The following is a 19728-nucleotide window of genomic DNA, read 5'->3' on the forward strand; positions in this document are numbered from 1 at the left end:
TGGCTGACTTTATTTTTCTGGACTCCAAAATCACTGCAGATGGTGATTGCAGCCATGAACTTAAAAGACACTTACTCCTTGGAAGGAAAATTATGACCAACCTAGACAGCATATTGAAAAGCAGAGACATTACTTTGTCAACAAAGGTCCATCTAGTCAAGGCTATGGTTTTTTTCAGTGGTCATGTATGGATGTGAAAGTTGGACTATAAGAAAGCTGAGTGCTGAAGAATTGACGGTTTTGAACTGTGGTGTTGGAGAAGATTCTTGAGAGTCCCTTGGGCTGCAAGGAGATCCAACCAGTCCATCGTAAAGAAGATCAGTTCTGGGTGTTCATTGAAAGGACTGATATTGAAGCTGAAACTCCAATACTTTGGCCACATGATGCAAAGAGCTGACTCATTTGAAAGGACCCTGATGCTGGGAAAGATAGAGGGCAGGAGGAGAAAGGGATGACAGAGGATGAGATGATTGGATGGCATCACCAACTCAATGGACATGGGTTTGGGTGGACTCTGGCAGTTGGTGATGGATAGGGAGACCAGCGTGCTGCAGTTCATGGGGTCTCAAAGAGTCGGACATGACTCAGCGACCGAACTGAACAGAAATCTCTTTTGTCCATTTTCAAATTTTGGATTATTTTCCCTTCTGAAGACACAGACGCTTATGAATTGTTCAGGAAATGTATAGAGGTCCTTATGACTGATGTGAAGAGGAAAGAAGTCACAAGAAACAGTCTGATCTAGCAATTGGACAAAGAAGAAACAGTATAACATGCCCAAATTGACCAAAGGGCTAAGGGTTGGAGGCCATTTTGAGTGTCAGGCCTTCAGCTCCACAGAAACAATAAAACTAAACCTCAGAAAGAAACTTGGAACTCATCATTCATATATATAAAAATGTATCTTTCTTGTTCTTTTATTTTTCCTGATGTATTGTTTCTTTGTATTAACAAACCATTATTTATTTATCAATAGTTTGTTCATGGATATTAGGAACGTTCCCAAATTTCCACTCTAACAAGCAGTGTTGCAATGATATCTTTGTACATCTCTATGCACACATGTGGGAAAATTTTTATCAAGATCTATTACTTTTACTAAATTTTGCCATATTTTCTCCAAACTTGTCAACTGAAAAAAAAAAAAAAAGCAGCATAAGAATTGTGAGTTAAAGTTGTATTCATGACTTTACTGAGTACTAGAGCCTGGGAGACAGCTACTCAGTTAGCTCTGAGTAACTGCTCCAAAGAGGTAGGGGAGGAGCCAATTTATACATGATTTTTATAGCTAGGGAATACAGACAGTCAAGCATACATCTTGGTTAAAAAAAATTATGGCTAATCACAAAGAACAGACATCTCAAGTTAGTGATTTTTATGTATGGAAAACTGCAAGAATCTGGAGTCATTGAAATTATTCCTGAGATACACATGTAACCATCCAAAGGGCTGTTTATTCAGATCACAGAGTGCCTTATCTTGTTTATCATCCTCAGTTCCCCACAGGGTGCCCTGTCAGTCAGCAACTGTAGTGGGTTGCTACTTAATCCTCTGATGTTGTTGTTTAGTCTCTAAGTTGTATCCAACTCTTTGCAACCCCACAGACTGAAGGCCACCAGCTCCTCTGTCCATGGGATTCTCCAGGCAAGAACACTGGAGTGGGTTGCCATTTTGTTCTTTGTTCTTCTTTGAGCACAACTTGATTGTAACAGATTGTATTTTTCAAAGATGTCCATATCAACATATCCCATTCTACATATTGACTCTTCTCTATCAAAATCTTCCCTTTCCTTGAGTATGGGTTAGTCTTAGAAAACCCCTTCTAGTGAATAGAATCAGGTGAAAATAATTCTGTATGACTTCCAAAGCCAGGCCATGGGCTTCCTTGATGGTCCAGTGGTTGAGAATCCACCAGCCAATGCAGGGGACATGGGCTCCATCCCTCGTTCAGCAAGATTCCACATGCTTTGGGGCAACTAAGCCACTGGGCCACAAATACTGAGCCCACCAGCAGCTGCTACTGAAACTGGCGGCCCTAGAGCCCATGCTCTGCAACAAGAGCAGCAACTGCAGTGAGAAGCTCTCACACCACTAGAAGTAGCCCCCACTTCCCACAACTAGAGAAAGCTCACACGCAGCAGCAAAGACACAGTGAAGTCAAAAATAAATAAATAAAACTAAAAATAGAGCTACCATGTGATCCTGCAATTCCACTGTGGAGCATTTATTCAGAGAAAAAATTGATCCATAAGTATACATGCACCCCAATGTTCATTTCAGCACTGTTTGCAATAACCAAGACATGGAAGCAACTTATTAATAAATACTCATCGATGACTAATGGATAAAGAAGATGTGGTACATACATATATACAATGGAATATTAGTCATTAAAAAAATAATGAAATAATGCCATTTGCAGCAACATGGATGGACCTAGAGACTGTCATACTGAGTGAAGTCAGACAGAGAAAGAAAAATATTATATGACATCCCTTATATGTGAGATCTAAAAAGAAATGATACAAATGAATTTACTTACAAAACAAAAAGAGACTCACAGACTTAGAGAATGAACTTATGTTTGCTGAGGGGAAAGGATATTTAGGAAGTTTGGACAGGTTATGAACACACTGCTATATTTAAAATGAATAACCAACAAGGACCTACTGTATAGCACATGGAACCCTGCTCAATGTTATGTGGCAGCCTGGATGGTAAGTGTTGGGGTAGAATGCATATGTGTATATGTATGGCTGAGTCCCTTCGCCTGAAATATCACAACGTTGTTTATCAGCTATACCCCAATACAAAATAAAATGTTGAAAAATAAATAAATAAAAGGCAATGTCATGGATAAAATAAATATCTTAGTAAATGAGGTGTTGTTTATTTGCAAAGGTAAGTAATTTGCACAGGTAGTAAATGACTGTACTGAGATTGTTTTTCTTTAATTTTTATTTTGAAATAATTTTAGAGGTACTGAACAGTTTAAAAATGATACAAAGAATTCCTGTATATCATTTGTCTATATTCTCTAAACTATAATTTTTTCCTATTTGTTTTATTAGTCATATATTTACAGATAGCTATATAGTTTTTTTCTGAATGTTTGAGAGTATATGATAGACATGATGAGACAACTTCTGCCTGGTTTTCCCTCTGTATTGTGGGACACCCACACTTGGACCCAATCATTAGGTTGTGAGTAAGATGATACCATATGGAGGCCTCGTATAAGTGTTCTAGCCAGCAGGTCCAGCTAAGGCATCAGGCAACATGACCCATTCAAACACATGTGGGTGAATGAGCCTTCAGATGATTCCAGCTCTGAACCTCAGAGTCTTCCAGCTGCAGCCTCAGACACTGGAACAGAGACAAGCTGCCCGCTCTGTATCTGAACTCTTGGATCACTGGGAGCATAAGAAATGATTGTCTTGTGCCACCAAGTTTGGGGGTAATTTGTTACACAGATGTAACTGAAACATTGATTGTATAATTTGACTCTCTCACCAGAAACTATGGTATGTGTGTTTTGATGTCCCAATGTCCTGTCTTTGGCAAAACATGAGAGTATCATGCTCTTGCATTTCTGCCAATCTGAGGGGTATGAAATAGCGCAACATTGTCATGAAGGCCAAAAAAGATGTTGCTTGCATCTTTAGATCCTCACATTCTAGTACAAGGCCTGACACAAGTGGATTTCCAAAAAAACAAAAAACAAAAAAACACTGAAAGCATAACCAAAATCTAATCATGAAGGAAAAAATTAGACAAGTCCAAACTTAAAGATGTTTTGTAAAGTAGTCAGCACATATGCCTCAAAACATCACAATCATGAAAGGCAAAGACTGAATTAAAGGAAATACGTATTAAAAGAGACTACACAGACCTGACTAGATCCATGGTATGAGCCTAGATGGGATCCTGAAAGAAAAAAACTTTTTTCCTTTGTTGTAGAATATGCTAGTGTGGCAATTGATGAAATTTGAATAGTCTGAGTATTAGATAATAGTAGAGTTTCAATTCAAATTTCCTGATTTTGATAAGTATACTTCTTAATCCCTTGTAAAAAGAATGATCTTATTTTTAGGAAGTGTATAGTGAAGTACTTAGGAAAGGGGCAACATGCCTATCATATACTCTCAAACATTCAGAAAAAAAAATTATATAGCTGTATATAAATATATGACTAATAAAACAAATAGGAAAAAAATTATAGTTTAGAGAATATAGACAAATGATATACAGGAATTCTTTGTATCATTTTTGCAACTGTTCAGTACCTCTAAAATTATTTCAAAATAAAAATTAAAGAAAAACAATTTCAGTACAGTCATTTACTACCTGTGCAAATTACTTACCTTTGCAAATAAACAACACCTCATTTACTAAGATAAGATATTATATTTACTCACATTCATTTATAGAATCTACCAAACTCTATTTTGGCACCTTGCAAATCACCAGCTATAGAAAAGTGAAAAAAAACCTGGTCACTAGTATCTTTGAGTGGAAAAAACAACCAAGAAAACTGAAATATTTAACAAAGAGTGATTAGTCTTAGCTCTCAGTGTGGTTTATATAAACACACATATAAAAGGGGCTCTAAAAATTCCTAATACATCATAAAATAGGTCCATATCCTCTTTGGATGATTACAAGCTTAAAGAAAAGTTTTTTTAGCTTCCTGAAAAAGACATCCTCAAATAGCTCACTTTCTAGCCAGCTCTCAACTTCCTGTCTTTCCGACTGGGACAATGACTTGCCACAGCAGTCTGGCACCTGGTGTAGTCTCTCTGGGTTCAAATTTCCTCTTTTTATAAGGACACCAGTCACATTGGATTAGGGTCCACTGACTTCGGTATTCTTGCCTGGAGAATCCCATGGACAGAAGAGCCTGGTGGATACAGCCCATGGGGTCACAAAGAGTCAGACACAACATGGGGTCGCAAAGAGTCAGAGTCAGACATTTCTGACAAGTCAGGGCTTGAACATATAAATCTGGGGGGAACACAATTCAGCCTATAACAGCGATTATAAAGAGACATTTCATCAGAGCTCCCAAGGACCTATGCAATAGTGTTAGGCATCCTTATATTTAGGTCTTTAAATGCAGTTTGACAACTTTTCTTAAGTGAGGATACAATGTACAAAGTTAACTTGTTCCCTGCTCTTATGACAACTGTTATGTGGTAACTGCCTGTGGTTTGGGGGATTTCACAGACAGCAGCTTGTAAAGAAACGTAATAAGGAAAGCTGATTTTTTAAAGTATCTCCCATTATTTTGGCTAACTGAAGGAATTGCAGGAGTACATGTGTGTGTGTGTATGTGTGTGCATGTTCGGTAGTAATGCAATGACAGGCTTCCTAGGGTGGCTCAGCAGTAGAGTCGGCCTGTAATGCAGGAGACACAGGTTCAATCTCTGGAACTGGAAGATTTCCATGGAAAAGGAAATGGCGACCCACTCAAGTATTCTTGACTGGGAAATCCCACGGCAGAAAAGCTTGGTGGGTTACAGTCCATGGGGACACAAAGAGTCAGACACAATTTAGCGACTAAACAACAACACACAAAGACAGAACTGGTCAAACTGGTTGGAAGTAGGATCTTTCTCTAGTTCTATGACCTTGTCTAGAGCCAGATACAAGTGTACACAGAGGATCATATGAAATGCTTATACGCTGACAGAAGCCAAATCTAGTCTTTTCAGTGATGTAAGCAAGGGTAGTCAGAAGCAGTCTCATCGCCAAATGCACTGGCAACTTGTGGGAGCCACCAGAAGCTCAGGCAGAGAAAGCCATGCCCCCACAGTTCTCAGTGAAGGAGGGGGACTAGGGGATTTCCTCCTTGAGGAGACTCCAGTAGCAGAAAGAGCAATGACAGGGAGGTCAGGACACCCAGGGTCTGGTCTCAGTCGGACACTAACTAGTAGCCACTAGTAGGTTAAGATCCCTTAACCTCTCTAAGACTCAGGGTGTCCTCCTATAAAAGGTAGGGGTTTCATTCAGTCAGGGATGGCCAACGGGTGGCACATATACCCTCACCTCCCTCGAGCCTTCGGTAGAGACCACTGCTCTATCACATCACTGTTTACGCATTTTTCTACAACATTCTAGGCAGGCATTTCCACTTAGAGTTGGTCCACAAGCTGAAATCTACTTATCTTTCCCCTATTAGATGATCTCTGAAGTCCTTTCTAGCTCCTAAATGGAGGGTTCTAACTTTGCAAGTAACAGAGGACCACCTTTTTGACTTAGCAGTGGCTCTGTCAAAAAAAAGAAAATGGAAATTTGGGGTCATAATTTCATACACTCACTTCCCCCCATCCCAAGATGGAACAGGGTCTCCCCCTGGGAAGTATAGTCTTTCCTTCTATGTCAGAGATTTTTGTATGTGAGTTTCACCCTCTGTCAGCTCACCAAGCATAACAGTGTCCCAGACTATAGATCTTTTCTAGCTAAAATCACCCACAATTTAAAACTATATTGGACATTAAGAAACCTACAAGGAGAGGAATTATCTTAGAGCAGTGAAAACCAAAAGTTAGAAGAAGTGGCATTTAAGGATTCCATTCGCCTCTCAGCACAAATGACCTTATTCACACTTCTCACCCCTGGCAAGAGAGCAATCACACAAACAGGACCCAAATGGGGAATTCAGGTGGTTTGCAAGAGTGTTTTATTGAAAGAAGCAGCAATTTGGTTAATATGGGTCCCATCTCACAACCCTCTTCTCACCCCCCAAAACACACAGGGGCAAGACTCAGGCCAGGGGCACACATGTGGGTTGGATAGGAGCCCTAACTTGCTTGAGTTATTGCCCTCAGGTCAGGGAATCATGTGGTTATACGTGTGTGTGTGTGTGTGTGTGTGTGTGTTGAATAAGAAACCTAACTTGAGTTATTGCCCTCAAGTCAGAGAAGCCTGTGTGGAGGTGGCAGTGAGGGTACGGGTGTGGCAGGTAAGAGCACCGCCCCATCAAAGTGGACTGGCACGTATGGGTTTCCCTCACAAGCCACAGTGATGTATTTCTGCTTCTGGCTAGTCTTGTAGGCACAGTTGGGGTACTTAGAGCTGCCTGTCTCGCGGCAGTCTGTGATGCTCATGGTAGATTTGCTCTGGTAGCAGTTGGGATGCCCATTCTTGCAGGTGATGTTTTTCTGGGAGCACACGGCCTTGACATCATCCAGGGACTCGTGCACAAAGGTGTTCACTGGCTTGCATCGTCCATGTGTCATCCTCCGGCGCTTCATCATCTGATTGCAGTAGTTGGGGTTGCTGCTGGAGGAGCTGCCAGAGTCCATGTGCTGCCTCCGGAATTTGGCAGCCGCAGATTCCTTGCCCAGGGAAGGCTGGACCTGCACCAGCAGCAGCACCAGGACCAGCAGTGACAACAGGACCAGGGACTTCAGAGCCATGATGACCGCACTCCCCTGGAGAAACCTGCCAGGGAAAAAGGGCAGAGAAGGAAAAGCATCGCCCTCAAAAGAGAACCCCAGCTCCCACCTGTAGCCTCCCTGGCTTACAGTTAACCAGAAAGATGTTTGTCCTAAGAGTTTTTCTAAGTAAGGAGACACTCACATATACTCTTCCCACAAACATTTGACTCCCACTCCCTACAGAGGGGTCATCCTCCCCTCTGGGTGGTGACCCCAGAAGTGACCTAAAATCCTAGCAGTCTTGTCTTTGAATACAGAAAATCTTTTGATATGAAATATATTTGAAAAATAAACCCAGCATTCACGTGGTAAGTTAGATATTCCTTTTGAATAAATCATTAAATAAATAAGCCAGATTTTGAGTAAGACACATTGTATCCTTGAGATTATTGTTGTTGTTCAATTGCTCAGTCATATCTGACTCTTTGTGACACCACGGACTGCGGGCTTCCCTGAGACAACCACCAGCATTCATCCAGGATCACGGTTGACAGAGCCCTGTTGTCCTACAGCACAAGGGAAACTCAGTTCCTGTCCTGTGTCTGACAACACACCATAAAGGATGCCACTGGGCTCCTAAGAGAGACTTGAGCCTCCCCCAACCTGAAGGCTTCTCTTTCTCCAGCCCCAAGCGCTCTCTGCAGCCTGCGTGCTCCATTCCTGACCCCAGCTCTGCTCCCTGCCCCTGTCTGCCCAGCCCAATTCTCAGGCTAGTCTCACTCACCCTGGTTCTCCCTTCTCAAACCCTCAAGCAGAAGCAGCTCCTGAGACCACTTCTTGGGCTGCTTACCTGGGTCTCTAGTTTGGTCTCTGAGAAAGAAGGCAGTTTCTGCAATCAGTCTATCCCAGGGATGTGGAACTTATACAGATGAAGAGGGGCTTGGCTTCCAAGAACAGCAGGGTGGGTGGAGCATCTTGGTCCATAAGAAAACAAGGTCATGTTAGGAATGGGTGGAGAATTGCCCAGGGCGCCCTCTTTGGGTGCTACTGGGGAGAGTACGCCTTTGCCAATAAGAACTTTTCTTTCTATTAATATAAGCAGCAGAGAAAACCACTATAGCACTGATATTCAAACCCCAATCAAGTCCTTGCTCTGCATTAAATAGCACTTTGAGGTTAGCTAAAGACACAAAACATATGATCATGGGAACAGATGCTTTGGACAAAATTCCACATCTCCCACCAGCACCTCTGGGGTGGAAGGCTGCATGGAGTGGGGAGAGGTGTCCAGCTGCCCTTAGCTGGAAGAGTTCCCAGATCTGGAGAAGAGTGTATTGTTCAGTCACTCAGTAGTGTCTAACTCTTTGCAACTCCGTGGACTGCAGCATACCAAGTTTTCCTGTCTTCACCATCTCCTAGAGTTTTGCTCAAACTCATGTCTGTTGAGTCGGCGATGCCATCCAACCATCTCATCCTCTGTTGTCCCTTTCTCCTCCTGCCTTCAATCTTTCCTAGATTCAGGGTCTTTTCCAATGAATCGGCTCTTCACATCAGGTGGCCAACATATTGGAGTTTCAGCTTCAGCATCAGTCCTTCCTATGAACATTCAGGACTGATTTCCTTTAGGATTGACTGGTTTGATCTCCTTGCAGTCCAAGGGACTCTCAAGAGCCTCCTCCAAAATCACAGTTCAAAAGCATCAATTCTTTGACACTCTGCCTTCTTTATGGTCCAACCCTCACATCCATACATGACTACTGGAAAAACCATAGCTTTGACTATATGGACCTTTGTGGGCAAAGTAACATCTCTGCTTTTTAATATGCTGTCTAGGTTTGTCATAGCTTTTTCCCAAGGATCAAGCATCTTTTAATTTCATGGCTGCAGTCACCATCTGCAGTGATTTTAGAGCCCAAGAAAATAAAGTCTGTCACTGTTTCCACTTTTTCCCCATCTATTTGCCATGAAGTGATGGGACTGGATGCCATGATCTTAGTTTGTTGAATATTGAATTTTAAGCCAGCTTTTTCACTCTCCTCTTCCCCCTTCATCAAGAGGCTCTTTAGTTCTTCTTTGCTTTCTGATATTTCTCCTGGCAGTCTTGATTCCACCTGAACATGGAGAAGAAAGAAGCCTCTGTATGACCTCACCCAGTTCTGACAACTTCAACACACCTGGACAGTTGAAGTAGAGTATGTGTCCATTCTTATCTGATGAGGAAAGCTCAGCTTCTCTGTACATTAGTGCCAAATCAAACCTCAGAGACAGAGTTTGGGTGAAGTAGAAAAGGATGGCTTTATTGTTTTGCCAGGCAAAGAGGGACATAGCAGGTTTAAGCCCTCAAAACCGAATGTACCAACTAGGGGAAGATAGTGACATGTTTTATAGTAAAAGAGGTCATGATCAGCTCATGGACATTCTTCCGATGGGTTGATGAGTGAGGTAATTAGGAGTCAACATCATCAACCTTCAGGACCAACTAAGTGCTCTGGGGTCTACATGCTTGTGGACAGCAAATATACCATCATTTGTTAACTTATCTCACCTCGAGGGGGTTTCAGAATCTGGAGAATAGCTTAAAGATATTGCTGTGTGTATCCATTGATGGGAAAAGAGAACCTTGCCCCAAGGCTGCTCTTGACTGTTAGTGTCTCCCTGGTCTCTCATCCCCTCCCTTCTCTAATTAACAACTGCTTGAATCTGCCCATTGGAACTCAGGGAAGGTCATGGAGGTTGAAAGAAGGCTGTTTCCTATAATCAAAGCAGTGGAGGTTGCAAAGGCCTTGTGCCAGCAGCCCCACAGGGCCCTGCACAGTACCAATCTTATTGATTTGGCCAAAATTCCACATCTCTCACCAGTACCTCTGCGGGGAGAGCAAGGAGAGGTGTCCAGTGGCCCCCAGCTGGAAGGGTACACAGATATGGAGAAAAAGAAAAGAGTACTTGAACACAGAAGAGAAAAAGAAAGCCTCTGTGTGAGCTCACCCAGTTCTGGCCACTGCTATGCTCCTGGACTATTGAAGGAGGGTATGTGGCTGATCTTATCTATAGTGACCCCTCCTTACATAAGCCAGAGTGGAGGAGAGGAACTTGAGATAGGACAAAATGCAAAATCCCCTTTAGAGAAGAAATTTGTTGTTGTTCAGTCGCTAAGTTGTGTCCGACTCTGCAACCCCATGGACTGCAGCACACCAGATTCCTCTGTCCTTCACTATCTCCTGGAGTTCTCAAAAATTCATGTCCATTGGGTAAGTGATGCTGTCTAACCATCTCATCCTCTGCAGTGCCTTCTCATCCTGCCCTCAATCTTTCCCAGCTTCAGGCTCTTTTTCAATGGGTCAGCTCTTCACATTAGGTGGCCAAAGTGTTGGATTTTCAGCTTGAGCATTAGTCCTTCAAATGAATATTCAGAGTTGATTTCTTTTAGCATTGACTATTTTGATCTCCCTGTAGTCCAAGGGACTCTCAAGAGGCTTCTCCAGCACTACAATTTGAAAGCATCAGTTCTTCAGTGCTCAGCCTTCTTTATGGTCCAACTCTCACTTTCATATATGACTACTGGAAAAACTGTAGCATTGACTACACACACCTTTGTCACCAAAGTGATATCTCTGCTTTTTAACGTGCTGTGTAGGTTTGTCATAGCTTTCCTTCCAAGCAGCAAGCATCTTAATTTCATGGCTGCAGTCACTGTCTGCAGTGATTTTGGAGCCCAAGAAAATAAAGTCTGCCACTGTTTCCATTGTTTCTCCATCTATTTGCCACAAAATGATGGGACCAGATGCCTTGATTATCACTTTTTTAATGCTGAGTTTTAAGCCAACCATTTAACTTTCCTCTTTCACCCGCATCAAGAGGCTCTTTAGTTCCTCTTCACTTCCTGCCGTTAAAATGGTATCAGCTGTACATCTGAGGTTGTTGATATTTCTCCCAGCAATATTGATTCCAGCTCCATCCAGCCCAACATTTTGCATGATGTACTCTGCATGTAAGTTAAATAAGCAGGGTGACAATAAACAGTCTTGACATACTCCTTTCCCAATTTTGAACCAGTCTGTTGTTCCACGTCCAGTTCTAACTGTTGCTGCTGGCGCTGCATACAGGTTTCTCAGGAGGCAAGTAAGGTGGTCTGGTATTCCCATCTCTTTAACAATATTCCCCAGGTTGCTGTGATCCAGAGTAAAGGGCTATAGGGTAGTCGATGAAATAGAAGTAGATGTTTTTTCTGGAATTCCCTTGCTTTCTCTATGATCCAACAGATATTGGCAATCTGATCTCTGGTTCCTCTACATTTTCTAAATCCAGCTAGTGTATCTAGAAGTTCTCAGTTCACATACCACTGAAGGTTAGCTTGAAGGATTTTGAGCATTACCTTGTTAGCATGTGAAATGAGTGCAATTATACAGTAGTTTGAACATTCTTTAACATTGCCTTTCTTTGGGATTGGAATGAAAAGTGACGTTTTCCAGTCCTGTGCCCACTGCTGACTTTTCCATATTTGCTGGCATATTGAGTGCAGCACTTTAACAGTATCATCTTTTAGGATTTGAAATGGCTCAGCTGGAATTCCATCACTTCCACAAGCTTTGTTCATTGTAATGCTTCCTAAGGTCCACTTAACGTCACACTCCAGGATGTCTGACTCTAGGTGAGTGACCACATCATCTGACTATCCAAGTCAATAAGACCATTTTTGTTTGTTCTTTTGTGTATTCCTGCCACCTCTTAATTTCTTCTGCTTCTGTTAGATCCTTACTGTTTCTATCCCCTATCATGCCTATCCATGCATGAAATGTTCCCTTGATATCTCCAGTTTTCTTAAAGAGATCTCTAATCTTTCCAATTCTATTGTTTTCCTCTATTTCTTTGCACTGTTCATTTAAGGCCTTTTTATCTCTCCTTGCTATTCCCTGGTACTCTGCATTCAGTTGTTTTATCTTTCCTTTTCTCCCTTGCCTTTCACTTTTTTCTTTCCTCAGTCATTTGCAAAGCCTGCTCAACCACTTTGCCTCTTGCCTTTCTTTTTCTTTGGGATGGTATTGGTCACCACCTCCTGTACAATGCTACAAACCTCCATCCGTAGCTCTTCAGGCAGTCTGTCTACTAGATCTAATCCTTTGAATCTATTTGTCACCTTCACTGTATAATCATAAGGGATTTGACTTAGGGATTTCCTGGTAGCCCAGCTGGTAAAGAATCCCCCAAAATGCAGGAGACCCTGGTTTGATTCTTGGTTTGGGAAGATCCGCTGGAGAAGGGAATAGGCTACCCATTCCCATATTCTTGGGCTTCCCTGCTGGTTCAGCTGGTAAAGAATCTACCTGCCAGTGCCGGACACACAGGAGACCTGGGCTCAATCCCTGGGTTGGGAAGATCCTCTGGAGAAAGGAATAGCAACCCACTCCAGTATTCTGGCCTGGAGAATTCCATGGACTGTGTAGTCCATGGGGTCACAAAGAGTGGGAAATGACTGAGGAACTTTCACTTCACATAGCTGAATGACCTAGTAGTTTTCCCTACTTTCTTCAACTTAAGCACGAATTTTGCAATATGGACCTCATGTTCCGAGAAGAAATAGAGAACCTCATATTTCTTAGCAGTAGAATTTCCTCCCAGAAAGATTCCTGTGTTTGCTGGAACACAATTTTATTTTAATTTATAATACCTTTAATGTATAGGCAGGTTACACTATTGTGTCATTTTCAGGTGTACAGCAAAGTGATTCAGCCATATATGTATATACGTGTAACAGAGGACAATTGTAATTCTTCTGGAGTGAGAATTATCAAAATATCTCTCCATGCTCTAGGTTTACACGGTCTCAGTCCAAATTCTGTTTAGCATGTTTCTGTTTTAGCACTGAGCAAGTTTCCTCACCTCTAAAATGGGGATGATAATAACATGTTCCTCTTAGGTTTGTTATTAAGACAAAATAGGGTAAGATGCAAAGGACTTAAGGTAGTACTTAGTAAGTGAGTGATTGTTCACATGGGGTGGGGTTAAGATCTCCCGCAGAAAGCCCGTTTAAATAATACTGGCTAGACTTCCTTGGTGATTTAGTGGTTAAAACCCACCTGCCAGTGGACAGAACATGGTCTGGGAACATCCCCCATGTGGTGGAGCAACTGAGCCATGGACCACAACTATCGATGCCTATGTGCCCAGAGCCTGTGCTCTGCAACAAGAGAAACCACTGCTATGAGAAGCCCATGCACTACAACGAAGCATAGCCCCTGCTCGCCAAAACTACAGAAAGCCCATGCAGGGTAATGAAGACCTGGTGCAGCCAAAAATAAAATAAATTAAATAATATAAGAATGAATTAAATAATACTGGGTAATCTTGGAATTGCTTTCTACAGGGGATAGAGTCAAGTAACTCCTGCTAAAAACCAGAGCTGAAAATAGCAGGGAGTTTCAAAGCCTTTGGGAGGGAACAAGAGGGGGAAGAGAGAGGAGAGGAAACCTGATTGGAATAACAGAATTCTTTAAGTGGAAATTTTAAATTGCTTTGCCACATGAAATCTGAAAAAAATTGTGTAAAGTCAGCATTATTTTGTAATGTGTATAAATTTGGAAGGGGAAGTGGGGCCAAGAAAGACATGGTGAGGCATGAGATTTTAGTTTCCTGTTTCCATAGGTCACCCACCACCCAGGTTTTGCTTGTCTCTTAGTCTTAAGATCTTATTCATATCATCTTGAGAGGGGTTGGAAGGAAAACTTTTCCTCTACCTTTAGTTCATGGAAGAGGAAAGGCTTCCCTGGTGGCTCAGCTGGTAAAGAATCTGCCTGCAATGCTGGAGATGTGTGTTGGATCCCTGAGTTGGAAGATCTCCTGGAGAAGGGAAAGGCTTCCCACTCCAGTATTCTGGCCTGGAGAATTCCATGGACTGCATGGTCCATGCAGTAGTGAAGAGTTGGACACAACTGGGTGACTCTCACCCATTTAGTTCATGAGGCCTCTGAATTAACTGACCAAAGACAGATTAAGAGAACAATTGTCAAAGTTTATTCTATGCATGTGGAGGAGCACAAAAGAATTAGTTCCCCAAACAGCATGGGTAAAGGTTTATACATCAACTTAATGGGAGGGAGAGGGACTCTACAGGAAATAAATGAGCTTTTAGGGGAATAAATGGGATGTAAAAGAATTTGTGATAATGTCTGTCTATGCAAGTATGAGTGGTCTGATTTCTTCTGGGCTATAAAACTCCCCTAAGGGGATTTACAGCAGTTTTACTCTCAGAAGACTCTACCTATTCAGATAAGAGATTCTCCCAAAAAAAGTTTCTTTCTGCATCTGCTAAGTCTCAAATATCTTTTTTTTTTAATAATTTTTTAAACAAAATTTATAATTTTTTAGAAGAAGTACATTAAAAATTTATTTGACCAAAGTTAAAATGAAAAAAAAAAAACTTTATCAAGGCAAATAAGCTATTGCTTTGCATTTTGTAGGTAGGAGAAACCTATTTTTTTTTTTTTTTTAATTTAGATTTATTTTAATCGGAGGCTAATTACTTTACAATATTGTATCGGTTTTGTATTCATCAACATGAATCCGCCATGGGTGTACACGTGTTCCCCATCCTGAAGCCCCCTCCTATCTCCCTCCCCATACCATCCCTCTGGGTCATCCCAGTGCACCAGCCCCAAGCATCCTGTATCCTGCATCAAACCTGGACTGGTGATTCGTTTCTTATATGATATTATACAAATATCTTATTTAAAATAATCTTCCTATCAACTCTGCAGATCTGAGGGGATACCCACAGTAATCACTTTAGAATTTGTCATTTATTCAGCAGTGGTAATATAGAAATAAGTTACAGGACCTGCCCTAGAGGTGCCCAGGATGGTTTGTATTCACCAGGTGAGTCCCACCTAGGTGTTGGGCATGGCTACACAAAACTAGTCATTCTTGTGGCATCTTTCCAGTGCAAGAAGAATTTCAGGGCATTGGTCCAACAAGAAGATTTCAGAATCACCGTTCAAATATGAACAAGTTTTCAGTAACCCAAATAAGCTTCTTCAATAGCCTACAAGGCATCCTAATCTCTAAGAAGTCATTTTACCTGTTTGTGCATGTCAATCTGTCCAATCCCTTGGTTTGGGGGTGGGGATTGTTTGTTTTTGTTTTGTTCTTTGACTATGCTAAGTAACTTGTGGGATCCCAATTTCTTGACCAGGGATCGAACCTGGGCCCCTGCATTGACAGCACCAAGGTAATGCAGGAGAGAAAGAAATATTTTCCTCTACCAATTAAGTTTCAGTGACTGGGGACCTGTCAATCAAACAAAACATAGATTAACAAGAAAACAAAGCAAATTTAATTGTGTACATATGTACACAGATAGCAGTGAAGCATCTTGCAAACTATGACTTTGAGTGATTATAATGTATCAATGTAGGTTCACCAGCTGTAACAAATGTACCCTTCTGGTAGGGGATGTTGATAGTGGGGGATGCTAGGCATGTGGCAGGGATGGGAGTGGGGATACACGGTTGCTCTTAGTACTTTCTGCTCAATTTTGCTGTGAATCTAAAACTGCTATAAAATATGAAGTCTATTTAAAAGGGAGATGCTGATTTCTTCAAAAGTTTCAAAGACCTAAAAAAAAAGAGAAAGACTGTGGAAATGTAACAGATTAAAGGTGGCTGGACTTCTCTGGTGGTACACTGGATAAGAATTCCCCTGGCAATGCAGGGTACGTGGGTTTGATTGCTGCTCCAGGGAAGATTCCACACGTGGCAGAGCAGCTTAGCTGGCATGCTGCAATTACTGAAGCCGATGGGCCTAGAGCCTGTGCTCCACAACAAGAGAAGCCCAGATAAGAAGCCCAGCAGCGAAACAAAGCATGGCCCCCAAAGAGTAGTCCCCATTTGTAGCAACTGGATAAAGCCTGCGCACAGCAACAAAGACCAGAGCGACGAAAATAACTAATCAATTAATTAATTAAAAAAATAACAGTGGCTAAAGAGACTTTAAAAAACAGAGACATTACTTTGCCATCAAAGGTCCGTCTAGTCAAAGCTATAGTTTTTCCAGTAGTCATGTATGGATGTGAGAGATGGACTATAAAGAAAGCTGAGCACCAAAGAATTGATGCTTTTCACTGTGGTGTTGGAGAAGATTCTTGAGAGTCTCTTGGACTACAAGGAGATCAAACCGGTCAATCCTAAAATAAATCAGTCCTGAATATTCATTAGAAGGACTGATGCTGAAACTAAAGCTCCAATACTTTGACCACCTGATGCAAAGAACTGACTCATTAGAAAAGACCTTAAATCTGGGAAAGATTGAAGGCAGGAAGAGAAGGGGACGACAAAGGATGAGATGGTTGGATGGCATCACTGACTTGATGGACATGAGTCTGAGCAAGCTCCGAGAGTTGGTGATGGACAGGACAGGGAAGCCTGACATGAGGCAGTCCATGGAGTCACAAAGAGTCGGGCACAACTGAGCGACTGAACCGAATTGACGTGAAAGAGACACACAACTAAATGTGCCACTTCACACCAGGCTGGAACCAGTGCTAGAGGGAAAAAGATGCCAAAGATATTATTGGGTCAATTGACAAATTTGTATACAAAAACAGATTTGATAAAAGTACTGCATGAAGGTTAAATTACTGTGCCAGCCAAAGCTGTCTACTTACCGTTTTCTGAATTTTCCTTTTGAATCTTTTGCCATTCCTGCTGCCAAGGGTGCACTTGCCCATCCATTCACGTCCTATTCACCTCCAAGCTTCAACTAACTACCCCCTGACCCTCAATAGACTCTCCTGGCTATTTCAGCAGGAGGCATCTAATCTTCCTCTGAACTCAGAACCTCTTTCTGCACTGCTTACATGATGCTTCTGTGGCCTTGCATTTTCAGTTGTGTCCTTATATAAATTTAGTTTTGAACTAAATGGGAAGCAAACTAACATAGGGATATGGTGTTGTACTTCCTTTTACCTCATTGACCTCCCTTATGATAGGTGTGCACTATAATTAACTTATTTGACAATTATTTACCAGGCATCTACTACACACTAGTCCTTATTAACACATGGAGATGAGACACAGTGCTGCTGCTGCTGCTGCTAAGTCGCTTCAGTCGTGTCCGACTCTGTGCGACCCCATAGACAGCAGCCCACCAGGCTCCCCCGTCCTGCCTTCAAAGTACTTACAATTCTACAGGGGAAACAGAACTACACAAAAAGTTTTCATTGATCAAGGAGCATAAGAAAAGGAAAAGAAATTGTTCCAAGGGAGGCACCACAGAGTAGGTGATCCTTAAACTGAGACTTGGAATGTGTGTAGGTGTTCACAGGTGGACAGGTCTCTCTGGTACACAGCTAAGACAGCGTGGATGAGACAGGGAAGGAATCTGTATAGCCTGCAGGTCCATGGCTCCAGACTTTTGCATGAGGACACCGGTCTCAGGCTGCTCCATGGAGACAGCTGAAATGTACACAAAAGAGAGGAGCAGGTGGGTGACCTCAGAAGACTGAAGCCTTTGCTGGAGAAGCTGCAGTGGGGGTAGGGGCAGGTGCAGGGTTTGCACCAGGCAGAGAAATGAGAAGGAAGCCTTGATATTAATCAGGAACATATAAAGGTCTGTGAGATCGGTAGGATTCAATGAACCTATCCTGAGAACAAGTCACCAGGCACTTGGGCAGGCTGTACCCAGTGGCCATGCACCTTGAGAAGAAGGGCTGGCTGCTCTCTGCATGAATAGGTTGATTAGACCATGATAAATGAGGCCAATAAAGGAGGAAATTAGACCACTGAGAGAAAAAGGGGAAATCAAATGGAAGTTCTTTATTCTATCGGTGATCTTTAATTGACATTAATGTATGGGAAAATTGGTTAGAGATTGGTCTACCTCTTCCTCTGTTTTGGCAAAAAGGAAAACTACATAGAAAGCTAATGAAATGAGTTTCAACATCTATCCTTAGTAATCCTGTAGATCAGTTCACATCCCTTCTCTGCTGCTCAATAGTAATGATGCTGAATCCCTGTGTTTGCATTCTGATTTTTCTCTCTCTCTTTTTGGCCATATAACTTGCAAGATCTTAGTTCCCTCACCAGAGATGGAAACTGTGCCTTCTGCAGTGAGAGCACGGGAGTCCTAAACACTAGACTGCCAGGAAATTGCCTCTATTCTCACTACTTATAAGAAATTAACATCTGAACAGAATTCGTCATTGCTTAACAGTTTGTCTGGTGGCTGCTGCTGGTGTTTCAGCTGCTGATGTTAGAAATGTTAGTTTAGCATGGTCCTCCAGGGAAAGTATCACTCAACTTCTCTATCTAGTAATGAGGCTCATTACATCACTCTTTCCTCTGCCGAAGGACCTCAGAAGCTCATAGATACACTCCCAACTTTGAGGGTCCCAGTGGAAAGGCAGCTGCTCCCCCAAGATTGTGCTGCTGTGAACTTGCTTGAGTCAGATCTTACATAGCTTCTCATTGTGAGCTGATCCCTATTTCATTCCAATGATAGTTTGCAGTCAGTACTGTCTCTTTCTTTAAGAAATCGGAGTTTCTCTTCACCATTTTCCTGAGGCCATGCCAACCTTGTGACACATCAATAACATAATTAGGAAGTGTTATAAATTGTCAAATGTTCAACAGATAACTAAAAGGTGTTCAATAAGATTGGACTTTTTTATGTTTATCATGCAATTTGAAACTTCTAAGGTAAACAATGAGTACAAATACATTGTATGAATTCCAAACTAGCAGAGACTAACTGGTTGTGGATCTGTTGGGATAGGCTAAGTTGTAACATACAACTCAAAAAGTTAAGTAATATAAATTTAATTTTTCATTGCTGCTACATGCTATCCCTGATCCAGCCAAGGGGTTATGCCCTATGTAGTCACTGGGGAAAACAGGTTGAAAAACATGCATATTGTAGCAAGATGAATGGATTTCATAAACCTGATATTAGTTTAAGTTATAAAAGATATGCTCAGTGTGATTCTATTTAGATAAAAAAAATTCAAGTACAGGCAAAATTAAACTGTATTTTTAAAGATACATACATAGGAAATAAAAGTAGTAGAAGAAGAAAGGAAATTGCTATTTCAAACACAAATACAATGCTTTCTTCTAGAGGACAAGACAGGACTGTGGTCAGAAAAAAAGCACATGATCAGGGGCTTTGGAAGTGCTGGCAGTGTTGTTTCTGACCTTGGCTGAAGTTATGAGTATTTGCCACATAGATATTCTTTAAACTTTCTGAACATGAGTGCTTTGGGCACTACTACAAATTTATAAAATGCTTAAAAAAGAAATATATTATTAGATGAATAGATGGGAAAATTGAGGGTTCACTCGATTATTTGCTGGTGTAA

The 19728-nt window shown here is 41.7% G+C and overlaps 1 protein-coding gene and 1 long non-coding RNA gene across 3 annotated transcripts in view; one reads left to right on the top strand and one right to left on the bottom strand.

The window, feature by feature from the left end:
* The window catches only part of LOC138989418 (uncharacterized), a 187735-nt gene that overhangs the window by 54420 nt on the left and 113587 nt on the right, over nt 1-19728 (top strand). The window lies entirely within an intron of this gene.
* Nucleotides 6660-8358, bottom strand: LOC102286301 (brain ribonuclease). Of its 2 annotated transcripts, none has more exons than XM_005900575.3 (2): nt 8233-8358; nt 6660-7446 (listed from the first exon to the last, which is right to left on the bottom strand). In XM_005900575.3, the coding sequence occupies exon 2, from the start codon at nt 7419-7421 to the stop codon at nt 6918-6920; it is 504 nt and encodes a 167-aa protein (XP_005900637.1). In that variant the 5' UTR covers nt 7422-7446; nt 8233-8358; the 3' UTR covers nt 6660-6917. The 2 variants fall into 2 exon arrangements, with proteins under 2 accessions (XP_005900637.1, XP_014335203.1); XM_014479717.2 differs by having other exon boundaries at nt 8167-8274.

This window comes from Bos mutus, chromosome 10 (assembly GCF_027580195.1).
Source record: "Bos mutus isolate GX-2022 chromosome 10, NWIPB_WYAK_1.1, whole genome shotgun sequence".
Taxonomy (NCBI): Eukaryota; Metazoa; Chordata; class Mammalia; order Artiodactyla; family Bovidae; genus Bos; species Bos mutus.

Bases quoted from the DNA above. Each gene is read 5' to 3' on its own strand.
- LOC102286301 (XM_005900575.3), bottom strand. From the start codon at position 7,421: ATGGCTCTGAAGTCCCTGGTCCTGTTGTCACTGCTGGTCCTGGTGCTG.